Source organism: Oncorhynchus tshawytscha, linkage group LG08 (genome assembly GCF_018296145.1).
Source record: "Oncorhynchus tshawytscha isolate Ot180627B linkage group LG08, Otsh_v2.0, whole genome shotgun sequence".
Classification (NCBI taxonomy): domain Eukaryota; kingdom Metazoa; phylum Chordata; class Actinopteri; order Salmoniformes; family Salmonidae; genus Oncorhynchus; species Oncorhynchus tshawytscha.
Window position 1 is genome coordinate 8,523,744 of NC_056436.1, and position 13,437 is coordinate 8,537,180.

Below are 13,437 nucleotides of genomic sequence, written 5' to 3' on the forward strand. Positions count from 1 at the left end.
AACCAGACGGAAGGTTTAAATCTACTAAGTTCATCTGTATTCTACTTAGTTCACCTGTATTCTACTTAGTTCACCTGTATTCATCTGAGTTCACCTGTGTTCATCTGAGTTCACCTGTATTCTACTGGGTTAATCTGTATTCTTCTTAGTTCATCTGTATTCTTCTTAGTTCATCTGTATTCTACTGGGTTCACCTGGATTCTACTGTGTTCACCTGCATTCTACTGAGTTCAGCTGTGTTCAACTGAGTTCACCTGTATCCTACTGAGTTCACCTGTATTCTACTGAGTTCACCTGTATTCTACTGAGTTCACCTGTATTCTACTGAGTTCAAATGTATTCTACTGAGTTCACCTGTATTCTACCGAGTTCACCTGTATTCTACCGAGTTCACCTGTATTCTACCGAGTTCATCTGTATTCTACCGAATTCATCTGTGTTCTACTGAGTTCACCTATGTCCTACTGAGTTCACCTGTATTCTACTGAGTTCATTTGTATTCTACCACACCTGTATTCTACTGGGTTCACCTGTATTCTTCTTAGTTCATCTGTATTCTACTAAGTTCATCTGTATTCTACTAAGTTCATCTGTATTCTACTTAGTTCACCTGTATTCTACTTAGTTCACCTGTATTCATCTGAGTTCACCTGTGTTCATCTGAGTTCACCTGTATTCTACTGGGTTAATCTGTATTCTTCTTAGTTCATCTGTATTCTACTGGGTTCACCTGGATTCTACTGTGTTCACCTGCATTCTGTGTTCACCTGCATTCTACTGAGTTCAGCTGTGTTCAACTGAGTTCACCTGTATTCTACTGAGTTCACCTGTATTCTACTGAGTTCACCTGTATTCTACTGAGTTCACCTGTATTCTACTAAGTTCACCTGTATTCTACTGAGTTCATTTGCATTCTACCACACCTGTATTCTACTGGGTTCACCTGTATTCTTCTTAGTTCATCTGTATTCTACTGACACCATCTTTATTCTACTAAATTCACCTGTATTCTACTGAGTTCACCTGTATTCTACTTAGTTCACCTGTATTCTACTTAGTTCACCTATATTCTACTTAGTTCACCTGTATTCTTCTGAGTTCACCTGTGTTCTACTGAGTTCACTTGTATTCTGAGTTCACCTGTATTCTGAGTTCACCTGTATTCTACTGAGTTCACCTGTATTCTGAGTTCACCTGTATTATACTGTGTTCACCTGCATTCTACTGAGTTCACCTGCATTCCACTGAGTTCACCTGTATTCCACTGAGTTCACCTGTATTCCACTGAGTTCACCTGTATTCCACTGAGTTCACCTGTATTCCACTGAGTTCACCTGTAGTTCCACTGAGTTCACCTGTATTCCACTGAGTTCACCTGTATTCCACTGAGTTCACCTGTATTCCACTGAGTTCACCTGTATTCCACTGAGTTCACCTGTATTCCACTGAGTTCACCTGTATTCTGAGTTCACCTGTATTCTACTGACTTCACCTGTATTCTACTGAGTTCATTTTGATTCCAGACTGAGATCATTAAGGGAAACAGATAGAAGACCAAGCTTGACAATAGCACTGATTACGACACCTACTAAGAACACCCAGTACCTGTCATGTATCCATATTCTTTTGTGAATATATCTATCCATTGCTGCATGTGAAATAGTTTGTATGCTTTAATAATTAATTATGACAAATGTTAAGAAAATGTTGAAAAATGTAATAATTTCAAATAAGGTACATTACGTGTTATGTTGCCTGACATTGCTGGGTGGCAGATAGCCTAGTGGTTAGAGCATTGGACTTGTAACCAAAACGTTGCAAGATCAAATCCTCAAACTGACAAGGTAAAAATCTGTCATTCTGCCCCTGAACAAGGCAGATAACCCACTGTTCCTAGGCCATCATTGAAAATAAGAATGTGTTCTTAACTGTTAAATATACATATTTTTTAACTGTTAGCTACGCTATTCTTACGATCCACGTACCTTTACAGCAGTTACCTAGTTGGCTACTAATACATTGAACTTGCCAGGCATTATATTAACTGTCTGCTATCTAACTAACTACCCAAAGTTTAATGACTTGATTATTTACATTCTAAGTGTTATTAGTCATGCGATTCAACAACGATCTACTCCGATTTCAGAGCACTCTCGCGCAGAATAACTCATGAATTTACGAATGCTCGTTGAATATGTAAACATAGGCAAACATAAAATGCAATTGTTGCCAGCAGCACAGATACAGTCACCAACGCGTTGGATAACATGAAAACAGCCTAATCAGCTCTGCTAGGGCGAGTAAAATAGTCAGAGTGAGGTGTTCTCTCACTTGTGTGTGGAAGTAGCTAGCCATCGTTAGCCAGTTAGCTTTCGTGCTTGACTGCCGTTGAAAGCTCTGATCAAATCTACTCCTCGGCCAGAGAGTCCTGTGTGCGCTCTAAACGCTCTGAGAGCGAAACACTCTGCATTTATGAACGGACAATCTGACAACGCACTGGATCTACATCTGACAACACTCTGGATTTATGAACGGGCAATCTGACAACGCACTGGATCTACATCTGACAACACTCTGCATTTATGAACGGGCAATCTGACAACGCACTGGATCTACATCTGACAACACTCTGCATTTATGAACGGGCAATCTGACAACGCACTGGATCTACATCTGACAACACTCTGGATTTACGAAGGGTTTGGCTAGTGATTTGTTATGCTAACAAGCTAGCAAGAGGTTGCATAACAATAGCATCAACTTCCAGTAGACAGGCGAAGCGCTAGTACACTCAACTGCAAGGATACCGTTTGTTTACAGTATCCTAAAATGAACTAATAGTATGTAGTTAGTATGGGTATTCGAACCAAGCTTATGTGTTCACTGTGTTCACTGCTATGAACTGTACCCCAGTTCTGTTTTAAGTGGCTTTCCCACTAAACGTGAACCACATTGTCATTCTGTAATCTGTGATGATGGAATTCATTAAAATGATTCAAAACAATTCGTCAGCTACCTACCTGGAACCAGATGGAACATGGTGAGGTTTTTGTAAAAGGAAGTGTAGTTACTATGCTGTTCTCAGGTAATTATAATTTGAATAATTAATTTCTAAGTAACATTCTAAGCAGTGGGCTGTAAAATAAAGTGTTACTATATTTACCCTAATGAGCTGCCCCATAATGCATCAGCATTTAAGACATCTTACATAAACACTTCATAGAAATAATACATGATTTGAAATCTTTATTCAACACTGTAATCATTTGTGACACTGGTGTGGGTCTGTTTACCAGATTAAATTTGTTCTATGTCAAGATAAGACCAGTGTTACCATGAATCCTGAAATTCATGAATATTTAATGTACAGTATATTTTGTTTCACTGCCCAGCTCTGTTTCCTCCCAGTTCATAATTTTGTTATTGTAGCCTTTGGTAAGAGCGTTGAGACGGTAACCTAAAGGTTGCTAGTTCGAATCCCCATGCCGAAAATGTGAACAACCTGCCGATGTGCCCTTGAGCAAGTCACTGAATTATAATTGCTCCAGGGACGCTGGACAACGGTGACCCTGGGCTTGACTCCACTCTCCGAGGGTGTCTCAGAGGGAGTTGGGATATGCAGAACACACATTGCAATTTACACATGCGTATTAGTACGCACTTCTACACATGTGAAATAGAACAAATACACCCACCAAATTCTTATTATAAAATTTGTTTCTATTGGGGTGAGAACTTTATTCATGAATAAATTAATTTATACTTATTTATTTGTACAGATGGTGGCAGTGCTCTTATTGTCCATTCAGTAACCCTCACCCATTCACCCACAATGTTGTCATTACGACTCTGAACCACTTCCCTGTGGTTTTTAACGTGTGGCTGTGTTCGGGCTTGTTAAACATCATGTTTGGTGGTACGTTACTACGGAAAAAAACTCCAAAGACAAACGTAGTGAAAACCTCCATTTAGGTAGATATTATTTGCAGTCATTGGCTTATTGCACTAATAAGATGCCAAGATTCAATTTACGCTTTCTTTTCACCCCATCTGCATCCCCTAGAGAGAGAATGCCAGATATAATTATTGTCTTGTGTCCCCTCATGTATATTGTCCAGATGCGTTTTCCCTTAGTCGCTACATGACGCTTTGAATAATAGTTATCTCCTTCTGGAAGTCAAGGGAAAATGCATGACCTAAATTACAAACTGTCTTTGAAAAGGAATGGGACCCTCCTCTACAACTTTAAAAGAGGCATGGATCAAACATTTGTGCTATCAAGAGATTACATCCCATCTACTTCCTAACGCGGTATAGGAATCAAACATAGTACCTTTTATAGAGTCAAGTATTTTTTTTTTTTTTAATTATTTAACTAAGGCAAGTCAGTTAAGAACAAATTCTTATTTACAATGACAGCCTAGGAACAGTGGGTTAACTGTCTTGTTCAAGGGCAGAATGACCGATTTCTACCTTGTCAGCTCAGGGATTCGATCTAGCAACCTTTCGGTTACTGGCCCACAACGCTCTAACCACTAGGCTACCTGCTGCAAAAACCTGTTTTCTCTTTGTCATTATGGGCTATTGTGTGTAGATTGATGAGGGGAAACAATTCATTTAATAACATTTTAGAATAAGGCTGTAACCGTAACAAGTTAAAAAGTTAAACAAAATGTGGAAAAAGTCAAGTGGTCTGAATACTTTCCCGAATGCACTGTATCTGTATTGCCTCTGATAAAATCAGATAATACCTGAGTGGAGCTTTGTTAAGAAAGACAGAGTTCTAGAATTTTCAAATTTTTTAAATAATTTGCCAAATGTGCTTCCTGTTCATTTTTGATCATCTTTGCGGGGGTTTTTTTCTTTCTTCTTCTAGCCCATTAGGGCAAAAAGCAAGAGATGGAATGACAAACAAGGCGTAGAAAGAATCCATGGAGGATATCATGTGAACAGAAGTAAAAGCACAACACTTTAGAGGGGGGAAAAAGTTTGTAATTTTTTTTTTTACAAAACCCTTTTTTTGTGAAGCAGCTCTTTGAGCTCCTGTTGTTAGTGAGAGAACTAGGTCACTATAGCAACACAGTAACTCAGGCAGGTAAAATGTATTTTTTTCTATCTATCTCAACAGACAAAATCTGGAATTGCCCTGCTGTATAACAAGGAGACCAGTAATACTTATGATGTCCATCTAAAGCTGACAAAAGAGGTGTTGACCATACAGAAGCTGGATGTGGTTTGCACGAGAGGGGGTGACCCACAATTAAATGTAAGTACTGAGGCTTTACCTTGACATTAGGGGGTGGGTTTGCCCATACATGGGTTAACCAGGCACACATAACTAACACTTTAAACTCAAACTGGTATTTGTGCTCCTGTTACTCATTGTTCATTGACAAGAAATGATTTCAGTTCCGTTCACATTAATACCCATATTAATAATAATAATAATTTATATCCCTGATGATGACGAGACCACAGCTGACTCAAGCTTTTCACATCCTGACACTGATGTGTATAGCTTACGATAGCTTTAGTTGGATGTAATGGGGACATGAAAGATGTGATTCACATTTAGCCTTAGTATAGTAGCTTTAGTTGATATGCTTTTTGCATCAACCCTTTCTAAAGAAGCCACACCCTCTTGTGTACATTTGTTTTAATATACTGTATTGAAATGATCTAAAATGGCAGGGGCGGACTGGCCATCTGGCAAGTCTGGAAAATGCCAAGATGGGCTGCACCCATCTTGTGTTTCATCAAATAGAAGAGAATATGGATAGTTAAACATGTAAAGGGTGCCTTTAAATGTTTGGTCAAACAGTAAAATGCATTATCCTCATGATTCCGGTAAATGTAAAATGCATTATCCTCATGATTCCGGTAAATGTAAAATGCATTGTCCTCATGATTCCGGTAATGAAAGTGTCTGCCCTGCCGCTGTGCCAGTTCCCTCGCTTGGGCCTGCTGCTGTGATGAGCGAGCCACTCTCCTCTCCCTTGATGCGCTCAATCATTTTTTGTTGTTGTTCTGATTAACATTTCAAAATGCAATTGCGGGAAAAACACAGCTTAGGAAGATTCCTCACCTTGTCCACTTCGAAGAAAGGATGGTCTCAACTTGCTGTTTGTACAGTGCCTTCAAAACACAGGAAGTTGGTGGCACCTTAATTGGGGACGACTGGCTCGTGGCCGGAGTGGAATGGTATCAAATACATCAAACATGAGGCCATTACATCCTCTCCATTATCCATTATTTATTAAGTCAGTTAAGAATAAATTCTTATTTACAATGACTGCCTACACCAGCCAAACCCAAACGACCCACCAGCCAAACCCAGACGACGCACCAGCCAAACCCAGACGACGCACCAGCCAAACCCAGACGACGCACCAGCCAAACCCAGACGACGCACCAGCCAAACCCAAACAACCCACCAGCCAAACCCAGACGACGCACCAGCCAAACCCAGACGACGCACCAGCCAAACCCAGACGACGCACCAGCCAAACCCAGACGATCCACCAGCCAAACCCAGACGACGCACCAGCCAAACCCAGATGATGCACCAGCCAAACCCAGACGACGCACCAGCCAAACCCAGACGACGCTGGGCCAATTGTGCGCCACCCTATGAGACTCACAATCACAGCTGGTTGTGATATAGCTTGGATTTGAACCAGGGTGTCTTTAGTGATGCCTGCGCCACTCAGGAGCCCCATAAGATTGTAAGCCCTGTCTAAGCCAGGGAAGGGGCAGAGGGGGGGGTTCTTACTAAGCTATATGGAATTGTTTTAGGAAAGTCACACCAAGGATTCAGCTGTTTGATTTTGAATATTAAGACCTCTTGAATTATCAAAAAATATATAAAAAAGTATTTGATGAAACATTATTCACCTCAAATATAAATTATATTTTGATTTGTTTAACACGTTTTTGGTTACTACTTGATTCCATATGCGTTATTTAATAGTTTGATGTCTTAACTATTATTTTACAATGTAGAAAATAGTAAAAATAATAGTAAAAATAATGAAAAACCCTGGAATGAGTAGATGTTCTACAGTTTTGCTACAGGTCAAAAATTATATATATATATATTTATATATTTATATATATATATATATATATATACAGTAGAAGTCGGGAGTTTACATACACTTAGGTTGGAGTCATTAAAACTTGTTTTTCAACCACTCCACAAATTTCTTGATAACAAACTATAGTTTTGGCAAGTCGGTTAGGACATCTACTTTGTGCATGACACAAGTAATTTTTCCAACAATTGTTTACAGACAGATTATTTCACTTATAATTCACTGTATCACATTTCCAGTGGGTCAGAAGTTTCCATAAAACTAAGTTGACTGAGCCTTTAAACAGCTAGGAAAATTCCAGAAAATTATGTCATGGCTTTAGAAGCTTCTGATAGGCTAATTGATATAATTTGAGTCAATTGGAGTTGTACTTGTGGCTGTGTTTCAAGGCCTACCTTCAAACTCAGTGCCTCTTTGCTTGACATCATGAGAAAATCAAAAGAAATCAGCCAAGAACCCAGAAAAAAATTGTAGACCTCCACAAGTCTGGTTTATCCTTGGGAGCATTGATCAAACGCCGGAAGGTACCACGTTCATCTGTACAAGCAATAGTACGCAAGTATAAACACAATGGGACCACGCAGCCGTCATACAGCTCAGGAAGGAGACGTATTTTGTCTCCTAGAGATGAACGTACTTTGGTGCGAAAAGTGCAAATCAATCCCAGAACAACAGCAAAGGACCTTGTGAAGATACTGGAGGAAACAGGTACAAAAGTATCTCTATCCACAGTAAAACAAGTTCTATTTCGACATAACCTGATAGGCCGCTCAGCAAGTGAGAAGCCACTGCTCCAAAACCATCAGAAAAAATCCAGACTACGGTTTGCAACTGCACATAGGGACAAAGATCATACTTTTTTGAGAAATGTTCTCAGGTCTGATGAAACAAAAGTAGAACTGTTTGGTCATAATGACCATCGTTATGCTGAACTGTTTGGAGGAAAAAGGGGGAGGCTTGCAAGCTGATGAATACCATCCCAACCGTGACGCATGGGGCAGGCAGCATTATGTTGTGGGGGTGCTTTGCTGCAGGAGGGACTGGTGCATTTCACAAAATAGATGGCTTCATGAGGAAGGAAAATTATGTGGATATATTGAAGCAACATCTCAAGACATCAGTCAGAAAGTTAAAGCTTGGTCGAAAATGGGTCTTCCAAAATGACATAGACCCCAAGCATACTTCCAAACTTATGGCAAGATGGCTTAAGGACAACAAAGTCAAGGTATTGGAGTGGCCATCACAAAGCCCTGACCTCAAAGCGTGTGCGAGCAAGGAGGCCTACAAACCTGACTCAGTTACACCAGCTCTGTCAGGAGGAATGGGCCAAAATTCACCCAACGTTTTGTGGGAAGCTTGTGGAACGCTACCCGAAACGTTTGACCCAAATTAAACAATTTAAAGGCAATGCTCCCGAATTCTGATTGAGTGTGTATAAACTTCTGACCCATTGGGAATGTGATGAAAGTTTTAAATAAATCATTATTTTTACTATCATTCTGATATTTCACATTCTTAACATAAAGTCGTGATCCTAACTGACTTAAGACAGGGAATTTTTAGTAGGATAAAATTTCAGATAATTGTTCAAAACTGAGTTTAAATGTATCTTGCTAAGGTGTATGTAAATTTCTGACTTCAACTGTATATACACTCTGGTCTCCTACATTGCTTATCCTAATATTATATATTTCTTAATTCCATTTTTCTACTCCAGATTTGTGTGAATTGTTAAATATTACTGCATCTGCTATTTATGCGACCAATACATTTTTGATTTGATTTAAAATGTCAAAGTGGAATTATGTTGTTTTAAATGTAGTCTACCTCTTCATTATGACAAGCCTAAATACGTTCAGGAGTAAACATTTGCATAACTAGTCCCCAAGGGAGGCAGGAACCTAGGAGGAAACCTAGAGAGGAACCAGGCTCTGAGGCGTGGCCAGTCCTCTTCTGGCTCTGCCAGGTGTATATGATTAGAGTACATGGCCATTAAGGCCAGATCGTTCTTCGAGATGTTCAAACATTCATAGGAAAGGTCAAATAATAATCACAGTGGCAACTGGTCAGCACCTCAGGAGTAAATGTCAGTTGACTTGTCATAGCTGAGCATTCAGAGGTCGTGACATGTTAGAGAGAGAAAGAGAGAGATAGGCAGAGAGAGAGAGGGAAAGAGAGAGGCAGAGAGAGAGAGAGGCAGAGAGAGAGAGAGAGGCAGAGAAAGGGAGAGAGAGAGAGAAGAGGGGAGAGAGAGTCAGAGAGAGAGAGAGAGGCAGAGAGAGAGAGGCAGAGAGAGGCAGAGAGAGGGAGAGAGAGAGGCAGAGAGAGAGCGAGGGAGAGAGAGAGAGGCAGAGAGAGGGAGAGGCAGAGAGAGAGGGAGAGGGAAAGAGAGAGAGAGTCAGAGAGAGAGAGCGGCAGAGAGGGAGAGAGAGAGGCAGAGAGAGAGAGAGGCAGAGAGAGAGGGAGAGGGAAAGAGAGGGTCGAAACAGCTGGTCTGGGACAAAGTAGCACAACCAGTGAACAGGTCAGGATTCCATAGCTGCAGGCAGAACATCAGAAACTGGAACAGCAACACGACAATGTAGCACGTCTGGTGAACAGGTCAGGGTTCCATAGCTGCAGGCAGAACAGTAAACACTGGATTAGCAGCATGATCAGGTGGACTGGGGACAGCCAGGAGTCGTCAGGCCAGGTATTCCTGAGCCATGATCCTAGGCTCAGGTCCTCCGGGAGTGGAGATAGAGAGAGAGATAGGAGAATTAGAGAGATTATACCTAAAATCACACCAGACACCAGATAATACAGGGAAATTTCACCAGATATAACTGGCAGACCGTAGCCCCCCGGCACATAGACTATTGCAGCACAGGTACTGGAGACTGAGACGGGGGGTCGGGGACACTGTGGCCCCGTCCAAAGTGCTTTGCCATAGCACAGCCCCCACACCACCAAAAGGATATCAGCAGACCACCAACTTGCTACCCTAAGACAAGTGTGAGCATAGCCCATGAAGATACCCCACCCACTGCCCGAGGACATGAAAAAAGATCACGTCAGTGACTCAACCAACTCATGTTGAGTATAGTGAAGGAAGCCTGGCACAACATGATGCACCCCTCCCAAGGATGGCATGGGAGAGCACAAGCAAGCCAGTGACTCAACCCCCGTAATAGGGTCAGAGGCAGAGAATCCCAGTGGAGAGAGGGGAGCCAGCCAGGCAGAGACAGCCAGGATGGTTCGTCATTCCAGTGCCTTGCCATTCACCTTCACACGCTGGGCCAGACAACACTCAATCATAGGACCTACTGAAGAGATGAGTCTTCAGTAAGGACTTAAAGGTTGAGACCGAGTCTGCCTCTCTCACATAGATCGGCAGACCATTCCATAAAAATGGAGCTTTATGGAAGAAAGCCCTGCCTCCAGCTCTTTGCTTAGAAATTCTAAGAACATTAAGTAGGCCTGCATCTTATGACTGTAGCATACGTGTACGTATGTACGGCAGGACCAAATCAACGAGATAGGTCCATGTAAGGAGCAAGTCCATGTAATACTTGGTAGGTTAGCAGTAAAACCTTGAAATCAGCCCTCGGCTTAACAGAAAGCCAGTGTAGAGAGGCTAGCACTGGAGTAATATGATCATTTTTGGGGGTTCTAGTCAAGATTCTAACAGCGATATTTAGCACTAGCTGAAGTTTATTTAGCGCTATCCAGGTAGACAAGGAGTGTAGCATTGCAGTAGTTTAATGTTGATGTGACATTAGCATGGCTTAGATTTTCTGCATTATTTTTGGTAAAGAGTGTCTGATTGTTTTGCAATGTTACGAACATGTAAAAAGGCTGCTCCTGAAATATTTTGAATATGTTCGTCAAAAGAAATATCAGGATCCAGAGTAACGCCAATGTCCTTCAAAGTTTTTTTTTTTTTTTTTTTTTTTTTTTTTTGAGACGACTGTACAACCATCAAGATTCATTGTCAGATCCGACAGAAGATTTATTTGTTTCTTGGGACCTAGAACTAGCATCTCTGTTTTGTCCCGAGTTTAAAAGTAGAACATAAGCCGCCATCCACTTCCTTATGTCTGAAACACAGGCTTCCAGGGTAGGTGATTTTGGAGCTTCACCATGTTTCATCAAAATATACAGCTGTGTGTCATCTGCATAGCAGTGAAAGTTGACATTGTGTTTCCAAATACACCCAATCACTACATAGATACATGGCGTCCTTACTAACTCAGTTGCCGGAGAGGAAGGAAACAGCTGAGGGATTTCACCATGAGACCAATGGTGACTTTAAAACAATTACAGAGTTTAATGGCTGTGATAGAAGAAAACTGAGGATGGATCAACAACATTTTAGTTCCTCCACAATACTAACCTAATTGACAGAGTGACAAGAAGGAAGCCTGTACACACAAAACATATTCCAAAACATGCATCCAGTTTGCAACAAGGCACCAATGTAATATTGCTAAATATTTATACTTTGATTTACTGAGTACCATTCTCCATATTTTCAAACATAGTGGTGGCTGCATCGTGTTAAGAATATGCTTGTAATCATTAAGGAGTTTTTCAGAATAAAAAAAAGAAGCAGAATGGAGCTAAGCACAGGAAAAATCCTAGAGGAAAACCTGCTTTCCACCAGACACTAGGAGATTAATTCACCTTTGTTCAATTTTTTTCCCCGAATTTTTCTTTTACTTTGAAATTACAGAGTATTCTGTGTAGGTCGTTGACAAAAAAAAAAGTAAAATTAAAACCAATTTTAATCCCACTTTGTAATACAACAAAATGTGAAAAAATCAAGGGGTGTGAACACTTTCTGAAGGAACCGTATACTTCATATTTCTCAACTCTCAATATTTAGCTCAATGGCAACTATTTTAAAACGAAGGAATTTGAAATGGCTTTGAGATATGGAGCGGTAACACACTCTAAATCCTCACCGGCCATTACGAGCCCATAGGCCAATAGGCCTACAATTGCAAAGTTTTTTAAACATTTACTGTTGGATGAATACATGGCTAGTAGCAGTGGGTATTGTATTTAGAGTTAGAGATCTAGATTAAGGATGAAACGTTTACCGGTTTCACGGTAACATTCCAGACGGTTTGTATTACCGTTTCAAATGTTAATTATCATTAAAGCTGTGTTTGACACACCAATTTGAAAAACTCATGGTAAATACTGTGCAGCATCAACCGAAGATATCAACAGTCTGACGCAGACACAGCATGCAACGTGGGTTTTGTTTTGTGTGAAGACATGGAGGAAGGCAGTGACAGCGATCAGATTCTTCAGCCTTCAAAGAGGACCAAATCTGAAGTGTGGTCGTATTTTGGGTTTTACAAGAGTGCTGAGGGAAAACTTAATAGAAGATGATCAACCCGTCTGCAGAATATGCAAAAAAAAAGAAAACGCACTTCAAATCTCTTGAGTCATCTTCGTGACCACCACCCGCTACTTTATAGCGAATACAAGGTAAATGAACTTTTACCTCCATGCATGATGTGAGGACTTCGGAATGGGGGGAAAATGTCATAGTTTGTCTAACTTGCTAATAGCTTGTCAATAATGTAAACTGAAGCTTTCAGTGTTACTTACTGTTGTAAAACACTACGCGTTGTTCTGCTGCTGTATGTGTCCTGTGTCTGCAGACTCTATTCGCCCATTACACACGATAACACGTTATGTAGTTTAGTCACCCAACCAACACATTTTGTTCATTTAAAATCCGTCAGTCGTCGACTTGGTTGTAAAAGTGTTCCAACAGGAGACTCCTATACAAGACTCCTGTAATTATGTCAATTGTTGGGCTCATTGCAATTACTATCACTGTCTACTTAAGACTCATTCGTATTTATGTAAATTTGTGCATGGGGTCATTGCATATAGTAAAATGCAACATTGAAGATTGTGTGTGTGTGAGTGAGTGAGTGAGTGTGTGTGTGAGTGAGTGTGTGAGTGTGTGAGTGAGTGAGTGAGTGAGTGAGTGAGTGAATAATAATAACAATAATTCTAATGTAACAACACTAATAATAATAATAATAATACATTTGCCATTCACTTGTTTACAGAGTAGGTGTGCAGCAGGCAAACCCAGTGATGCTACTGGTCCCTCCTCATCTACAGTTGTGACACAGACACTCCAGCAAAGGCAGGCTACTTATGCATCCACATCAAAAAATGCTCAAGACCTCACTGCAGCTCTTTCATATTACATTACAAAGGACATGATGCCATTTCAAACTATTGAGAGGCCTGGCTTTCTGAGGCTGATGAAGGCTGCCGTGCCTCGAGGCCTGGTTTTCTGAGGCTGATGAAGGCTGCCGTGCCTCACTAA

General features: G+C 40.7%; 1 protein-coding gene across 1 annotated transcript in view; it reads left to right on the forward strand.

The window, feature by feature from the left end:
- LOC112255811 (gamma-2-syntrophin-like) overlaps positions 1-13,437 on the forward strand; it is an 88,115-nt gene that overhangs the window by 17,062 nt on the left and 57,616 nt on the right. The window contains exon 13 of the mRNA XM_042326238.1: positions 5,129-5,266. Within this exon, the coding sequence (XP_042182172.1) occupies positions 5,129-5,266 (138 nt within the window). The remainder of the gene's footprint in view (positions 1-5,128; positions 5,267-13,437) is intronic.